General features: G+C 36.2%; 1 protein-coding gene across 1 annotated transcript; it reads right to left on the reverse strand.

Annotated features, from left to right (window-relative positions):
• Positions 1 to 2,601: 2,601 nt before the first annotated feature.
• nhlh2 (nescient helix loop helix 2) lies at positions 2,602 to 4,337 on the reverse strand. Its single transcript, XM_053497284.1, has 2 exons — positions 4,012 to 4,337; positions 2,602 to 3,127 (listed from the first exon to the last, which is right to left on the reverse strand). Exon 2 carries the CDS (start codon positions 3,103 to 3,105, stop codon positions 2,731 to 2,733), a length of 375 nt encoding a protein of 124 aa, XP_053353259.1. The 5' UTR covers positions 3,106 to 3,127; positions 4,012 to 4,337; the 3' UTR covers positions 2,602 to 2,730.
• Positions 4,338 to 18,328: the final 13,991 nt, after the last annotated feature.

Raw genomic sequence — 18,328 nt, forward strand, 5'->3', positions numbered from 1 at the left:
TCCGACTGCATATATAGGGTACACGCCTTACCTCTGCACATTATCATGAGCAACCATAGTCCAAGTGAGATTAAGATACACTTATCACTGTCAGATTCCTACATTCTAAGGCTGGTAATCCAATCAACAGGGAATATGGTAATATGGATGTAAAGTGTAGCAATGCATAGGTTTAACAGTCTTACAGAGAGAACAGATTGCCTGTTGGGGATCATGAACACTGGTGACCTGCACACTTCATGAGCTGAAGCTTAACCAGACTGACCAGACTGACATACAGTATGCTGCTACAGCAGGGCACTTGGCCATAACAATCCCCATGCAGGCCTATACTGACATAAACATATACAGTAGTTTGTTTTTGATGTTAAATAAACACTGTTTACATAATGTTAAACAAGTGCATTTGTGTGTTAAAGTTGTAGAGAATCCAATGGTTTCACTTTAATAATAAAAACAGAGACAGTCTGTTTTCCCATATGCATCTGGAAATATTAAAATATTGTAAAAAAAAAAAAAAAAAAAAGATCATTTTTATATGATTTAATGAAAGAAAGTGAAACTTTTCCTACATATATTCCACATTCATTAGATTTCAAGCCTTATAGATTTCAAGCTTTCAAGCCTTTCATTTTGATGATTATGGCTTATGGCTCATGAAATATAAAAATCAAGTAACTCAAAATTTCCTAAGATCAATTTAAAAAATTTTTATTGTGGAAGCAGAAAGGAGGTACGTAGTGCAGCCAACATGGTTTTGTTGTTGTTGTCTTGATTTTTGCTAAATGTGTAATGACATGGTGAAAAAAGTTGTACTGTATGTTGTTGTTTGTTTGAGGCTAAATTTGCCTTATATTGAGACCCGCTGTGATCAGATTTTTATGTTTTTACACAAAATAACACATTGAATTACTGTAAAAAAAAAAAGAAGGGGTACTAACTTTTGATCATGAGTGTATAACAATCATTAATTTATGCATTTAATACTTGGTCGGGGCTCCTTTAGCAAAAATACTGCATCAATGTGGTATGGCATGTAGGCGATCAGTCTGGGGCACTGCTGAGGCTTTATTGAAGACCAGTTACAAAAACCACTTTTTCACAATATAATTTTTTTAAGGCAATTTAATTATTTAGGTAAAATAAAAAAGTTAATGTGCTTTAACTATATATGGCATCTTCCCATGACTTTTACCAAGTTTAGCAGTAACCAAAGACAATTGATTTAATGTTTCATTTTAATGATGTTTTCTCCTCAACAGTACAGGAAATTCAATTTTCTTTAAATACAAAATGACAATTAGGACCCTTAACTGGGCATCTTTGGATATAAAGCAGATATGAAACATTTTGTACCATAAAATTTAAGACTCACAATGAATATGTGAATAAATAAAATATACAAAATAGCTTGTCTGTAAAAGAAAATAAATAAAAAAAGCTTAATCTTTTGCTTGCTGCAGAAAAACATCTTTTGAATTGACAGTTTTGTTGCATTAGACAATATTGCATCCTTTGTATTGCCTATTATTAATTATCGAAATATTTTTGTTGTTGAAAGAGTAACTTGCTTATTACTTTTCTTATATTATTTAGAGTTATATGAAGAAATGATCATATGTCTGTAAGCTCTATGTAAACAGAGGAAGTGCATCTTTTTGCCATGTTGATATCAACAACATATGTAATTACTTGCTTACTGATATTAAAGGCCTAACGTAGCATAACTATCTAAATGTGCAAACTAAGGGCAACAGCAAAAACATAAACGCAAAAACTTTACAATATAAATAACTGTACATTTAGTAAACATTTACACAGGCCTATTTAAGAGCACAATTAAACAGTAAACTTTGAAATTGAAAATTTAAATAAAAATAAAATAACACACTCACACATAAAGTGTACAACTCTTAACACAAACATTATATAAATAACAATTTTAAATAAAAACTGATATTAGAATGTTTACAGCACTTCAGGCTCCTCATATCTGTGTTAAGTTTTCCTGGTGATTTTTTTTTAGAAGTACTGTATGCCTTTTTTACTTCAGTCCATTTTATGTTGGTTAAAGATGAACATAAAATAAGATGTGTTATGATTTTTGGGGCTGTAAATGAGATATAACATAAATACACTACTGACAAATGTTTTCATTTTATTTTTATGTTTTAAAATGTGCATGACATGCAGCATTGCATGAAAGTGGAAGTATTGTTGAATATTTTAAACTGCTGTCCTGTGTGAAACCTACTTTGATTAAAAAGTCTTCTTCTGTACTGTTTGCGTGTGTATATATCTGCTCAACACTGTGCCAGTCTTGTTTCTTCCCCAAAAATTATCTATACCATCCCTAACCACGTGACCTTTGTGAAAAGCTTTAAAATTATTATGAAGACATTTTTATATAAAAAAAAAAAATTCCAGTTTGTAATTTTTAGCACACTCTGAGGGATTTGTCATGTTATACAAATCGATTGAACTAAAGAATTATTTATATCATTCTGTTATCATGCTTTTATTAAAGTAATAAGGCTATAAATATTTAAAGATGTATACAAACCGAATAAACCCTTAAATATCTATGATTGCTATCACTACTGACCTGTTGCTCGACCTGTAGTCTACATCTAAGAGCTGACATCAACATATCGACAAAGTTATTTCTCTCCCCAAAATAGTCTTATAGATCATTTTTAATTAATAGTTTATATGTCTTCCCCAGTTCGGTCACACGTCCAGGACGTGATTCAGGTATGATATGTAACATATAGCGAGACGAAGGATCTCTATCTTTGAGAGCTTCTTGTCAGGCGGAAGTGTAGGGAGAAGTTTCCGCAGCTCGGCAAACGCCACGTTAAAGGCCTCGACACGGATGCGCTCGCGGGTTGCGTGGGCCAATCGGTACTTCGCGGTCGCGCGCCTCCGCCGCCGCTTTTCCTCGCGGGTCAGTGCAGGAGCCGCGAGCGCGCGCTGCTTCCCGTCCGTTAGTGGAGACTCTTCAGGCATGCACTCCGCTTTAATAACGTTCAGGACGGTTTCTGGGTCTGACTGAACCCACATCAAGTCAGAATCGGACTGATCCGGACTCAGCATCATCTTCATCAAGCGCAGGGCAAAATTACACCTGCGAGGATGGGTTCAAAACAACAATAACACTTCAAAAGTCAATACTTTTAAGTTTAATTATGAACAAAAGTTGCTACATATGAAAAAATGCACGGAAATACATTTAAAATGAAGAAAGGTTATCACTAAGAAAGAAAGAAAGAAAGAAGGGGACGTTGCTTCTTATATGCATTATAAGTTAATGGTTAGGTTAACAAGAAGGACGGAAAGTTAACAGTAATTGACTATAAAGCGAGAATTTGAAACAAGGAAACAGAATGAATAAATGAATGAATGAATGCCAGCTGGACGTAACATTTTCGAGTCACAAATGTGCAGGTGCTGCCTTGTTTTTTTTAATCTTATTTTATTGTACTTAATATAGATTGTAGATCTTGTGTTACTTTAGACTGTATATAACTACTAGACAAATAAAAAAAAGATTCAACAGATTTTATTTTGTAATATTTTGATCTTCCTGATCATTTATTAAGCACACCTCGCCGTTAGGAGTTATATTCTCTTGGCATTTCTAGAAGCAACAGTAACAACAGAGGGGCAACAACAGCCTGCCTGCCACACTCCTACAGTATGATGTGCAGCTGGATGTATAACGCTCCTGAGAGCTGGAGTGTGTGGTACTGAATATTTCACGGGATGACACACTGGATGACACAAGTCGCTATGTTTGACAAAAGCGCAAACGACAAACGTAGGTGTTAAACTTTCTTTAAGTGAGATTTTTAAGATATCTCGCATGTTTAAATGTGAGTCAGTCTCGCTTGAGGTCAAGTGGCATTTCTTACAACAAGGCGAGACAATGCACGATCCAGCTAATGAAGTAACAAAACATTTTTTTATGAAAAAAACAACTTGACAAATAGATATAGCTAACTTACTCACCTTGTGCCTCCAGTAGCTGTGATGTGATGCTGAATGGGACTGGAGTGGGAGGGAGCAGCTGGAGGATCAGGGTGTTGTCAGAGAATTTGTACCTTCTTCAGTATCCCATCCATTCCTTAGTATACCGTATTACATCCATGCATTTCCATGCGAATAGAGTAAAGCCAGGCACGTATTTCTGAGCAAATCTTCACCATGCAAAGTTTGTTCCGTTTATTTATAGACAGCAGTTACTCGTTTGGAAGCTTCCAGGCGGCGGTCCTGACGTCTCTAAAGCATGCTGAGGAATGACGCTGTTCAGCTGATTGACCCTTTTGCGCAGAAAACTGAAAAATGTAAGTGAGCGTTGATTCTTCTCAACTCCACACTCTGTTTTCTTTCTACAGGATGCTAAAGGGATGCGCGAGACGCTGGTTTAGGGGAAGCACACACACACACACATTCGACACGTGCCAGACTTGGTATTGACGGTTCGGGAGAAAAAAATAAAGTGAGAGTAGACAGCAGGGATGGAATACATTTAGTGCATTCACACACACACATACAGAGAGAGAGAGAGAGAGAGAGAGAGAGTCTCATGCCCCGCCTCTTTCTCAACCCCATGCATCCACAGCGCGCATGGATTTAGTCATTATAGGGTCTGATATATCCTCTGAGGATATGCAAAAAAAAAAAAAAATCCGAAGAACTGTTCATGAAAGTTCTTAAATGTTTCACCTCGGAGTCTATTTCAGTACTTCTGCTTCCTTTGGCACTAATTATGTGGAAGCACACCTGAGCTATAGGAGCCTTCTACATCATTCACCATCACCTGAGCTCAGGTCATAGTCATCTGCACCTGCACTTCTGCACAAATCTTTAAAATGTTATTATTATTATTATTATTATTATTATTATTATTAATAATAATAATAACAAGAATAGTAATAATAATAATTATTATTATTGCTGTTATTATTATTATTATTATTATTATTATTATTATTATTATAAATAATAATAAAAAATAATAAATAGGCGGCACATTGGCTTAAGGGGGTTAGCACTCTTCCACCACTCCTTTAGGGTTGAGGGTTAAAATCTCACTGTGTGTGATGATTTTCCTGTGCTTGGTGGGTTTCCTCAAGCTACCCTGGCTTCCTCCATCAGTCCAAAGACATGCATTGAAGGTTAAAAGGCATTTCCAAATTGCCTGGAGAGTTTGACTGCATGTTTGAATGTGTGCGCATGGGCTTACTGTATGCCTCGCAATGAGTTGTGATCCCATCCGGAATGTATCCTGCCTTGTACCCTGTGTTCCCTGGTAGAGGCTCCAGGCCCCCATGACCAGATACTGTAAGTGAAACGAAATTGATGAAATAATAGTAATAATAATAAAGCACTCCAAATCTAATGATTATCCTCTGAAGATATTGTAATTAAATAGTTTTTTTTTGCGACACCTATTTATGACAATGCCATTTTGTTTTTACACAGCAGTTGTCAGATGTTTACAACATTGAAGTTACATAAATATACATAGGAGTTAAAACCCAAAACAAAACCCAAACACCAGACCATTAATATTCATGAAGTATGTTGACATACAGTAGTGTATTCGTCTAGTGTTTGTGCCAGAAATACTCACCCATAAAAATGCCTTTTCTTAAAAAATTTTTTTTCCCAGATGCACATGCCACACATTAGCACACATTCCCTTCCTCCTCCCCATGATGACATACACACACACATTATGTAGGAATCGGATGTGAGAAAGGAGCATATGGTGTCCTGAGATATCTACCCCCACCCCCTGTGCTGCTCACTGGGTAACAGTATGGGAAAGGGGGTAAGGGGCAAAGATTTTACTGACAGAATTAATCTCTCTCTCTCTCTCTCTCTCTCTCTCTCTCTCTCTCTCTCTGTTGTGGGACAGCTGGCTAATAATGCTGGAAGGATAGGAAGATTTATGTGCAGAAAGAGAGATGAATATAAGCAGGATATCTCACCCTGCAGCTGAAGATTTTTGTGAGAAGTGAAACATAGAGGTGTCCCTTCCAATAAAAGTGCAAACAGAATCACTCTAAAGTGTTTCAGAGTAGACATTTAATAAAAACAAAAACACTAATGGATCAATAATATATTTTTTGTTCCAGTCTCATTTAAAAAAAAAAAAAGTATAGTCCAAACCTTAATTTCCCAATAGGCCCAAAGTTCCTGTCTAGATTTCTTCTTTTTTTGAACACCTAGCTATAGGAAGATGACATTAGAAATTAATGTAGCAATATCATATGTAAAGGAGTGCCATTGATGAATATCAGCAAGGCTGTGATCCAGTTGTAGGCATGACGGTGCAGCGTGAGTTTCTGAAGATATCATAGCCATGCTGATAATACTGTACAGCATAACAGCACAAGCTCAGGTGTGATATTGCTTTTGTTCAACTGTTCTACAAACACTATTATTATCAATAGATTATGATTTGTTTGTTAATTAACCAATTATTTTGATCCCTTACCTGGAGAAACTAAAGTTTAAAATTAATTCCAGTACTATTTTTACATATTTAATAATTCTATGTAGCCAAAGGTAAGGAGAATAAACCATTGAGATGGTAAACAGTTATGTAAATCTTGTAAGTTTCTCTTTATGTCTCCACTTACTGTATTCTACTTTAACCTCTAGGCTCAGCTAACTAACTATTCCCTAACTTACAGTTCCGGGTTTGAGTACCAAAAAGTTGTTTGGAACTAAATGCCTTAGGTCTCCATCTCCATCTCCAAAACTTAACTCAAGAGAAAACTGTTGAACAATGGTGAAGAATGCAGTAGCAGTCAAGATACTGTCTTCTCGAATTGATCTTCAGGAAGCGGTCAAGCAGGCTTTGAATGAACAAGTGACAACAAAGTACTGCAGCCGTCCACCCAGCTGGATCCAGACAAAAATGTCTTCACACTAATATTGATTGCTGATAATATTGATTGTTGTATAGCAATTTTACTTCACACAATATAATTATCTTGATTGTCATTATATATAAATTTTTTTTGAGAATGCCATTACAACACTGAATTTAACTTGTGTCTTAATACTTTTGACAACCACTGTACTTCAATAATGTCTCAACCCTCATTTAGATCTCCTACATCCTTTATTTGTACACTGACTGAGACAGATTGAGCTCTAGCTATCCTCTCTGTTACAGGTTACAGGACAGCTTGCTCGATTTTGACTACCACTACCATGACAACCGTTTGTGCATGGTAGGGATTCAGTGTAGTTCCTGGGTGAAAGGGGGCCTGCTTGAATCATGACTATCGATTTATGTTGTGACAGCTTGATTGATGGAAGTCTCTTTCACAGCTTAATACAGCTTAAGTACTAAATCAATAAAAAATCTCTCCCGCCATGCTATACCATGACACATGTCCTTTTAACAAACATAAATGCGCACACACACACACACACACACACACACACACACACACACACACACACACACACACACTCAAACACACACACACTCAAACACACACACACATACGCACACACACACGCACACACACACACACACACACACACACACACACACAAACACACAGATGTGAAACATATGGGCCAAACAACATGGTGCGTATGCAGCCTTTCTCAGAGTCCAGATTTAACATAAATATTTCATGTATTGGCCTTTTCAGCTGGCACAATTTTTATTTCTTGGAGAATGTACCTCTAATCTTTATAAACTCTTGTATTTAGCTTGCATATAGCTATAGAACCAATTATTAAACTTACCATTTATGTTTTTTTAACAGTGGACTCACACATGGCCTGGGTACATCATTAAGGAACTGATGGAGAAGTGTATCTCTTACTGTCAGTGTAAAGGAACAGAAGGGGAACACGAGGCTCCTCCAGCCGCAGCTGGACGAGAGTGACCTCTGAACTGGACAGCACCCATTACTGGCCAGCTGAAGCTCATCAGCACCACACACCTGAGCTCAGTCCTTCCGGACACACTGGGCCCTAATGCGCACACACACATGCTTGAAACAAATATACTGCTAAGTTAACATTATTCTTACTGTTGCCAGTAAAAACATTAGAAAAGAATGTAATTCTCTCAAATGTGACAGTAAAATTTGTTTGCAAAATTTTTAACATGAAAAAGTTATAATAATAACAATATTATTATATAATAACTATAACAACAACAACAACAACAACAACAATAATAATAATAATAATAATAATAATAATCTGATTATAAAAAAGAGAGGGACTTTTGCAGCACTTTAATCAACCGAAGTAAATGAATAATCCTTTTTAAGTATAAATTGAACAAAATCAATCTAACACACAATACAAATGTGCGTCTCTATGTATACTGCACATTCACATTAACAGTTCTAAAGAAATCTACAAATCTAATTTATCTATTTAATAACTGGCTTGATTAAAACCTTTTTTTTATGACATCTGATCCAGAATGGTTTTAATGTTGTCCTTCTTGAAACTCATGCTATTGTATTGTAAGGCTTAATGCATACCATATCCATGATGAGCAGACATGCAAAACAACAAAGCAGGAAATGGGGAGAATAAGGTACTGTGGTGAGTGAGTTTAGGTCAGAGCCCTGTCTTCCTTCCTCTCTCTTCACTGCTGTAGTGGGCTCAGGTGGAGATCAGCTGAGCCAAGGGGGCGTGTGTGTGTGTGTCTGTCATAGTGATGATGAAGCCAGTGTAAGGTTGTGTGCCAGGGCCAATGTTGCACCTGTGAGAGACCCCTTGAGAAATGTGTGCGTGTGTGTGTGTGTGTGTTAGGGGAATAATTTTGAACAGTTAAATTAAAAAAATTACTTACAATCTATGTTAAATTGAGCATGGTCTCATTATACATCTTTTTTTTTCAGGGTGTGAAGAGATTACCGTTCAGTGGTCATACTGGCCATAACCAATATTTAAAGTGTAAATAACTGAAGCAAAGAAAACACGATAGAAATAATGCCACGTCAGATTGGATATTTTATTACACAGTGATGTGTGTCTGTAAATGTGTGTAAGTGATGCGCATTCATAAAAAATATGAGCTTACAGATGCACATTGATAAAAAAAAAATACCCCCACACACTTGGTTTTTCTCACTTTTTACCCACCAACAAGTATCCCCTCCCCCCCACACACATCTGAAGTGTAAATAGTGATTCTATACACTTTCCCTTGGGGTCTGCAGTGAGTTTAAAGGCCATCTGTTTTTCTCTAACAAGCATTCTGGTCTTTTGTTATTCTCTCCTCCTCTGCTGCTTCCTAAACGGGAGGCGCCTGAACTGAGGGTTTATTAATAAAAATAAGAATGGACACAGGTTAAAAGCCATTTTCCAGTGCCACCATGCTCTGAAAGATAAAATAAACATCTTTGTAGTAAACTGTTTTTAAACCTTCTCAAAATATGTTTCCTAAACCACCCTTTAACCACCTTTTAAATTATAATGATACATTCTTTCGTGTGGCATGTTTAAATAAATTATGGATTTAGAATTGAGAAATGGTAATGATGAACATTACCAACCTAATGATTGATGCTAGCAACAGATTTCAATAGTTTAACTAACAATTATAGATGCACAATTATAAATGTGTAGTAAGAGAGAAAATAAGTTGATTTTTTTCTTTCATTGTAAAGACCAGGTATCGCTTTTTTTTAAACAAAATAAAATAAAAATATTTTTATATTTTTCCTAAACCTTTATAAAGAGCTAAAAATGATTATAGCAGTTTAACTCAAATATTACAGGAGTGAGCTGGTCTTATGAAATGAAAAATAAATAGTCATAGTACACAAAACTGTGTTTAACCGAGCAATACAAGTAGACCTACAAAATATGTTTTTCAAATGTAATATGGTTGCACAGGATCTCTATAATCTTCTCTATAAAGGATCTCTCAAGTCCAGTCCTTTTATAAGGTAGGGTATGGCGGTAAGTATGGACAATTCCAGGAGCCTTAAAAGAGATTGCTCCTAGTGACATTCAACCACTGTTGTCCTTTATGTGGTTTTGATTTTGTGTTTTGGATCTTTTAAGTTGACATGGTACCTCCCTCATGCTTCACTTCCACAGGTATTTAGGTTTCTGATTAATATCATTATATAAGCTTCTGGGGTTCACAGGTTTATTGTTGTCATCTCTGTTGTGGTATCTGTAGTTTCAGGTCACATTATTTCAAGGTTGCGGCTGCTTTGAGCCTTTGTGTTCATTGGACTTATTGGACAGTTTTGGGACTTTTTAAGTTGAAGTGGTTGCTTGCAGTCTCTTGCTTCAATTCCACAGGTATGTTCAGTTAATTTTCTGAATTCAGTTAATTAGCATCATTATTTAAGATATCTTGCACTTCACAGTACTGTATCTTGCATCAATTATCATTAATGTCTTTATCCTCACCATTGTAGTTCCCACTATTTATATTCTCCCATTTCTGGTTCTGTTTCATAATTGTAATATATGTAGTGTACTATATATATTTTCAGATTAGTTAAATAGTCGGTTTAATAAATGCTGACATCTGCAATGACGCTGTGCTTGCGAAGTGTTTTCATTACTCGAACGGCCCTTAAAAATCCATGGCAAATAAAAAAACATGGCTCTCTAAAGGTCAGAATAAGAGTATATTAGGCTTTCAAGGGGTTCAGAAGGGGTACTGCTGTCACTGCGTTGAAAATCAGAACTTTTGTAAGCTTACCAAATTGAAATCAAAGTGTTAATTTTTAAATTGCCATTAAATGTTTTGTCACATTGTGCAGCAGTAAGGTCTATTCATTAATAACATTTAAAACCAACAAAGCAAGAAATCAGTTTTCAAAGCCAAATGTTGACAAGTATGTATGTTTTCATTTTATGATGGACTTCATTTTATTTTCCTTAAAGGTAAATTCACTGTTGGCTAAGTAATTTTGAGTTTTTGACCGCTTTTCTTGACCTTAGACTTTACATTAACCAATGTTTCAAAACTACTGTATATATTTTGTTACATGTTAACACTGATGTTTATCTAGATTTTTTCCCTTTGTTTTATTTCACATTTACAATCTCTGTATTGTAATATTCCATTGTAATATTCTATTGTAATATTCTATGATTTTCCTTTTTATGTAAAATAAAATGTAACTGTTCTGTCAGACTCCTGTAAACATAGCCTCATATTTACGTTACTATAAGAATTATTTAATTTCACCCAGACATTGGGTTTTTGGTACATGGTGATGTATATGGTGATCATGAGTTCTAGTCTATCACTGCTTACTTACTGCTGTCCTACTGTAATTCAGGCAATATATCATTTTCATCACATCTGTCAGCTGTGTATATATGTGTGTGTGCGATCGAAGTGAAATAGACACATAGGTATGAGGAACGAGTGTTTGACCTGAGGAGGTTTGTTATTGTAACAAAGCTTTCATCCGAGCCATTTCTCTCTCTTTCTCTCTGTCTCTAGTTCTTGGTGCCAGCCTTTCAACAAAACAACAAAATTTCCTCCCCCAAGCCACTCCCAGACCACTAACCACTCCCTAATGAGAAGTGACGGGCCCCATGATGAATTCTTTCTTTAAATTAGTCTCTCTCTCTGTCTCTCTCTCTCTCTTCCTTCCCATTTCCACCACACTCTATCTCACTATGTGACTGTGAGCTTTGATTAGATGCAGCTTGGTGTATATCATCTAGATGAGTTATCAAGGGATGGATGAAACTAGTCCTTGACTCAATGAGTTTTAAAATTACCCATTTCAGAGAAAGTGCACTCTGTACTCTCCGACAGCTCTAATTCCAAAAATCACTTTTGCTTATTAATGGTCCTGTAGTATCTTCAAAACATATGCTACAATCTGACATGTGTATGTGTTCAAGTGTTTGCCAGTCAACTGTTTTCTTGTGGCCTTTGAGACCTTGACAATGGTGGGTCACCACGGTGACAATACTCAGAAAAACACCAAGGGAGAGTGGTGGAGTGTAAATTAGCTGATCACATAATATAAATTGAAACCTGGTATGAGCCACTTAAGCTAGAGGACATGAGGGAAGAAGAAAGAGCGAGAAAGAGGAGGGAAAGAGTTGTACTAAAGCATGTCAGGGCATGAAACATCCCTCTTGAGAATATTGCTGCATGTTTGTCCATTGCAAAACAGCTCTGCAGCGCATGTGCATGAGAATCACTCAGGCTCACATAATACATATTTATTATGATAAACACCTGGATCTGTGAACTGTTTGATTACATTTTGTTAAAAAAAAAATCTCCAGAATACTGGACTACTTGATGCATTTACTTTCCTGATAAGGATGAAGAAGAAACCAGTATAAAATTATTTGCACAAATACTAATCTCTTCATTATGCTTTAAATTGTATAAACAATAGAAGGTTAATAAGTTTTATGCTGAAACAAGCACTCTGGAACAATTTATACTACTGAAAAGAGTTGAATAATGAACTATACAATATATAAAGTAAATGTAATGTGAAATGTGTCATAATTTTAGTTAACTGTATTCGAAAAATTCACACTGCTAAAGTAACCTCTTTATTCTGGTCAGGGTCACAATTAATCTGGAGCCTATGCAGGGACCCATGTACAGTACACACACACATATATAAACTTGGCTAGTTGACATAGCCAAGTCACCTACTGTCATGTGTTTGAAAGGTGAGAAGAAACTGAAAAAGTTCACTTTCACATAATGAAAACATAACCAGAAAGGATGGCGATTTGAGGTGTCACTCTACTGCCCTACTGTTTTACCACATGAAACTGTCACTCAACATTTACAAATCCAGATGCATAGATCACTTAAGACGTAAGTACTGTGTAATGATATTTAGCCAGGTGAGTGAATATATGATAGTTAACCTATGGCAGAAAGGACCATACTCATGTGGTACATTTCAAAATCATAAGTGACATCAATAAAAAGAAATTCTTAAAAAAAAGTAGAAATAAATTGTAGCTAAATGTTATTACTGTATGTACATGTATTGAAACAAGTGTTTGATAAGTTTTTTTTAAGGGATAATGTTTTATCTTCCTAAGAGGGAAAAGAAACACTACTGTAGAGTTTTACAAAATGTCTTTATGAGCAACAGAGAATAGGCTTCATCATGCTGGCTTATCATGACTTCAAAAACATCCCCCCAAAAAACATGCATTATTTAATCAAATGTCTAAAATGTCCTAGAGTCGCTAGAACACCATGTCTAACATCATGACATTTTCATGCCTGAAACAAGCCATTTTTTGTGAAGAATTTCGGCTTCAGTTGAGATCAAGGTCTACCCAGTTCTCTAAAAATGCATCTAATAAAGTGGGCATTGAGTGTGTATTAGGACAATTCTGGCAAAAACCTGGCTTGTCTGAGGCTGGAAGCTCCGCTAGGACGCAGGTGGAACTTTCAGTATGATAATAAAACTGAGCACACCATGAAATCAGCAAGAATTGGTCTGCTTGTAGGCCAGATTTATAGTGCTATTTTAAGCAAAGATCTAGAATGAGCATGTCTTGTCTTTAAATAATCTGCCTAAAAAGCTTATAGAAAAGATTACTAGAGGTGAGTAGTTTTTTAACAATAGACGTCACAATCAATCTTTTCAATTAATTAATTAAAATTAATATTCTTATAAATATTTAAAATATATTCTGCAAATTGTAACAGGGCAAACAAGCAAAAATCTAAGCAATGTTTTAAAAATACAGTATATACTGTATAAAGGACAGTGTTATGGTAAAGATGGTTACTTTGGCATATACAGTATTACAGTATAGCAGTTGGCTAAAGTTAATATGGTTATGCTGTTCATATTTTCAGTGTATGCTGTTATTCTACATAATAAACATTTTTAAAAGTATATTATTAAGAATAGAAAATATACAGTGAGTTCCTTCTCCACTGACATCCTTATATTTAGGCTTTTGCCATTCTGAATAGATAAAGTAGTGGCACTGAATAATATAACACAGTGAATATTTTCAGTTTTTTATATGACCAATAACAATGCATGTAGATACAGAGGTCAACTCTATCTCTTTATTTCGATGTTTTTTTTCTGATTTTAACCTGTTGCTAGGTAACCTAGGGTCACATCTGGGAGATCTCTTTCTCTCAGAGACAGTCTCTCTTACGCTGCTGCTATGGAAGGGATGGACTGTAATTTATTAGTTTGATACAAGAACGGGCAGCATTATACAGAGCAGCGGCTCTAGGCAGAGCTCGTTTGGAATCCTTACTCGGTCCTATTTCTGTCGCATTCCTCTTGCCATTTCTGAGAAATTCTTCTTTAAATTGACAATCTGAGGCTCCACGCCGACCACCTGAGCCAGCTCTCTGCATATTCAGTTGGGAGCAAAGACATGGCAAGCAGAAATACCTTAGGAACACTGCCATGCCACTTCATCTAAAGTCTGTCAGGATAAATCTTGTTCCTGTCATGTACAAGGGCAATAACTGCCTTCATAAAAAACTAATATGATAACTTTTTCTACACATTAAAAGTTTTATTCCTGTGGAAAGCTGCCTGTTTCTCTATCAAGTGATTCTCATCATGCTGATATATTGTAATAGCCACACTCATCTGCCTTGATGTTTACGCTTTCATTGCATTAGTCACCAACTGTGACATGGTCAGTGTTTAGTCAAACCCACACATAAAGAGAACAAAAGTAGGATTGCAATATGCACAATAATTTTGCTTATAAACACATAATTCAGAACAGCTGGGGTTTCTTTTTTTAATAGATTGTTGTAATATGTGATGGGATGTTCATATTGGAGAAATCCCACACCTGCCCCATTTGCTCTCAAATCTCAGTTAAACTCACATTCACAACAGAATATTTAGACTGAGATGACTCCTTTGCTAGTTTTCAATGATATTTGATTCATCCATCACCAGTGCTGCCATTATGAGAGAAGTTTCGGGAAAAACTAACTGGGTTTTCCAGTAAAGACTGAAAAAACAAAAGAGGGGCTTATACTGTAGGTGAAAACGCTAAAAATAATAAAGTACATGAACAAGTTAACCCTATTTTAAACGAGAGTTAAATAAGAGAAAAGCCTCAGCTTAAAGGTAATGCCAAATTATTATATTATACCCTACACACCAACATTTCATATATAATCTACATAATCACACTTAAATTTCAGCTAAAATGTCCAAAGGGAGCCGTAAAAATGGGACTCAGTGTTAACCCCATGGCTATTTATTCGCCATCTGCTCCCCTCACTATGGCCAAGCTGCCATGACAAGCCGCGTGAACTCGCTGTCCAATTAAGCACAGTAAATGGAGGTAATCCGTGACCAATTCTGATTGGAGGACAGCGTTAATTATTCAAATAATGCCAGGAGACAGCCTTGTCCCTTTGGACCACTGAAGGTAATGCCTTGAGACCAACCTCATTCAATGTATGAAAAATTACACTTCTGAGAGTTACACAAAAGAGATGTCAATAATTACTTCAGCACCATTCTTTTAAGTATAAAATATGGGTTATTTGCTGTCTACCTTTGGCAGAGACAAAATCTGGGAGGGCTTTCCATTAAGTCTGTGGGGATTTGGCCAGAAGAGCACTGGGCCCCATTTTATCCCAAAAGGCCTCAGTGTGGTTGAGGTCAAGGCCCTGTGCAGGACGCTCAAGTACATTTACTGTATAACCAGCCTTTTCACACCTTCAATCACATCTTCATTGCATGGGGCTATTGTTACAGTTCGACCCCTTAGTTTTAGTGAAGACAATTGTAATTCTCCAGCATACAAAGACATCCTTTGTAGCATTAGTTAGGGGAGAACAACACACATGTATAATGGTATAATTGTTGTGTCCATGCACCTTGGGCCATATAAAGAAATCTGTAGCTTCATTACCCTTACCAGCTGAAAATGATTTAAAATATGTAATGACATGTTAATTTCTTTATTTAATTATTCGATTTAAAAATAGGTAATAGATTGCTTAATTTAAATAATTTAAATTCAAATAAAAAGTCTGAAATATTTTAAATTAACAAGATTTAAAATTGTCAGGGAAGAACAAAGTACTATGTTTCCAGCTTATTACATAGTTACATATTTTAAAACATATTAAATAGCATAATAGTAAAGCTATGCACTAACAACAGTAAGGAATGTAAGACTGGACTACTGTAATTGATGAATGCTGTGAGTTTAAGGGGTAAAGCCACTATAAGTATAGAAATAAATATATAAATAATGTCTTTGCCTTGGTATAGGGAATAGTGCAATAAGATTATTTTATTTTATTTTTTTGCAAAACACTTTCATGAGGTTACGTAAAGCATACAGTATAAATCCTGTTTCACTGCAAAGACTGATCTTTTTATTTTATTGCAAAGCTGATTAAGGTATTAAGGGTTTGTGGACCTTCATCTGAAATGCAGAAGACAGGTGTAAGATTTACACTGCCAGTCAGAAGTAGAATTTTAATACAATGCTGAAAAAAATCTAAAAAACCTTTCTCTGAACGGCTGAAGCTGAGCTGCTACGAGAGTGATGATTTCTACGTGGTGATTTCTAAGGCTGATAATTTAAAAATGAACTTCTCTTCTGCAACAGAGGGAAACCATCTGCCAACTTTAAAACCATTCCAAAAACTATGAAGGTTTTACATTTGCCTAAAAGCCTTGTTCTTAAATTAAACCAACTTTAAAGGGATTTATGTGATAATTACAAATAGGACTAATCATGCAGCCGCGATGGCAACATGAAAGAGGTGCTGAACTACGCTACCCAACAGCCCCAGCACACCACAATCTTTCTTACCTGTGATGGCAATCTCTCATCTTTTTTCATCCTGATTTGCAACATTGCTAACATTTTATTGTCTAGTTTTTAAGTTTTGTTAATATTGTAGCTTATAGTGTTTGTGTGTTATTATTTGTGTATTTCCCTTGTATCCATTGTCCATGTACTGTACATGGTCCTTGATTTGTATTTTGTTCTATAGCTTATTCAAAAGGAGTCAGGGTTAAAGACAGCAGTCATCCTTCCATGAAGTAACATATCACAAAATCAGGAACAGGCACTACACTAACTGTGCACAGGACTAGGCTACGCAACAAGACAAAGCTAAACAATCTCAGAAGGATGACACAGCAACATCAGCCGTGGGACAGGAAGGCAGATCAATGTTTGTCAGATGACCCAGAGACGTCAGGACAGGGCAGAGCAGGACATGGAGCAATGTTTTCAGACGCTTCAGATGACATGGTGGCATAAGTGGTGAAGCCGTAAGATGAAGCGATATCCTCAGATGATGTAGCAAAGTAAGCAGCAGGAAAGGCAGATGGAATGACATTCTCATAGGCATTAAATAATAAAGCAATGTCAGCAGCGGGGCAGTTCGAGAGAGTGAAAAAATCCCTGCCTCAGTCAGGGAGAGTGGGTTGAACACAGGAGGTCTCCCTTTCTTTCTCTGGCTCAGGTGGCACCAATAAGCCGCTGTCAATTTTCATTTGCTTCCCCTTAGCCGTCCCACTAGCTTTGGCCCTTCCTTTAAAAAATGACTTTAGGGAAGCCTTGTTAGAAGCTGATTCACCCGCATCTCATTCTCTAACCTCACTTCCTGTAGGTCTGCATTATCTCATCCGTTTCATTCAGCTGCTGCCAGACTTGCTCGAAAAAGTTGACGAACTGTTGGATCAGGTTTGAACAAAGCAATCAGATACAAGTGAAGATCTTCTTTGCTAAACATCATGAAGTCACATATTAAAAAGCAAGAACAGAATCCAAAGTGACTAGGATAAACTAGCACACAAAGAGACAACAACAAACATGAAAACAAAGCTATAGAAAACCTTGAACAGTTTCTTTACACCTGACCTCAATCTCATATAATAAAACACACACAGTATACAAGGACTCAAGGTTTACTCTACCAATCATAAAGTATTTCACTCTATGTTCCACCAGATGTTTATAAATTTTGTACATTTAATTGCATATTATTCTATCTTTTAATTGTTTTTGACTCTTGTCTTAATACATGCTGTTGCCCATGTTTGACTATTGTTTGTTTCATGTTTACTTCTTGCATACCTGTAGCTTGTTTTTTTGCCAACAAAGTCATGGACGAAGAAGAAGCAGCTCAGTTGCACAAAGCCTTGAAAAATCAGTCGTATTAAAACAACCAAGTTGCAGGAGCTCAAACAAGCTTGCCAACAAAACTTACCACATACTGTATACACAAGCTTTCTCCAGGTCTACGTTTCTCAGCAACAGTCAGAAGTTCTTTCACCTTGGTCAAAACCACGACCCCAATTTCCTACCACACTCATTACCC

This window comes from Clarias gariepinus, chromosome 5 (genome assembly GCF_024256425.1).
Source record: "Clarias gariepinus isolate MV-2021 ecotype Netherlands chromosome 5, CGAR_prim_01v2, whole genome shotgun sequence".
In the NCBI taxonomy this organism is placed as follows: domain Eukaryota; kingdom Metazoa; phylum Chordata; class Actinopteri; order Siluriformes; family Clariidae; genus Clarias; species Clarias gariepinus.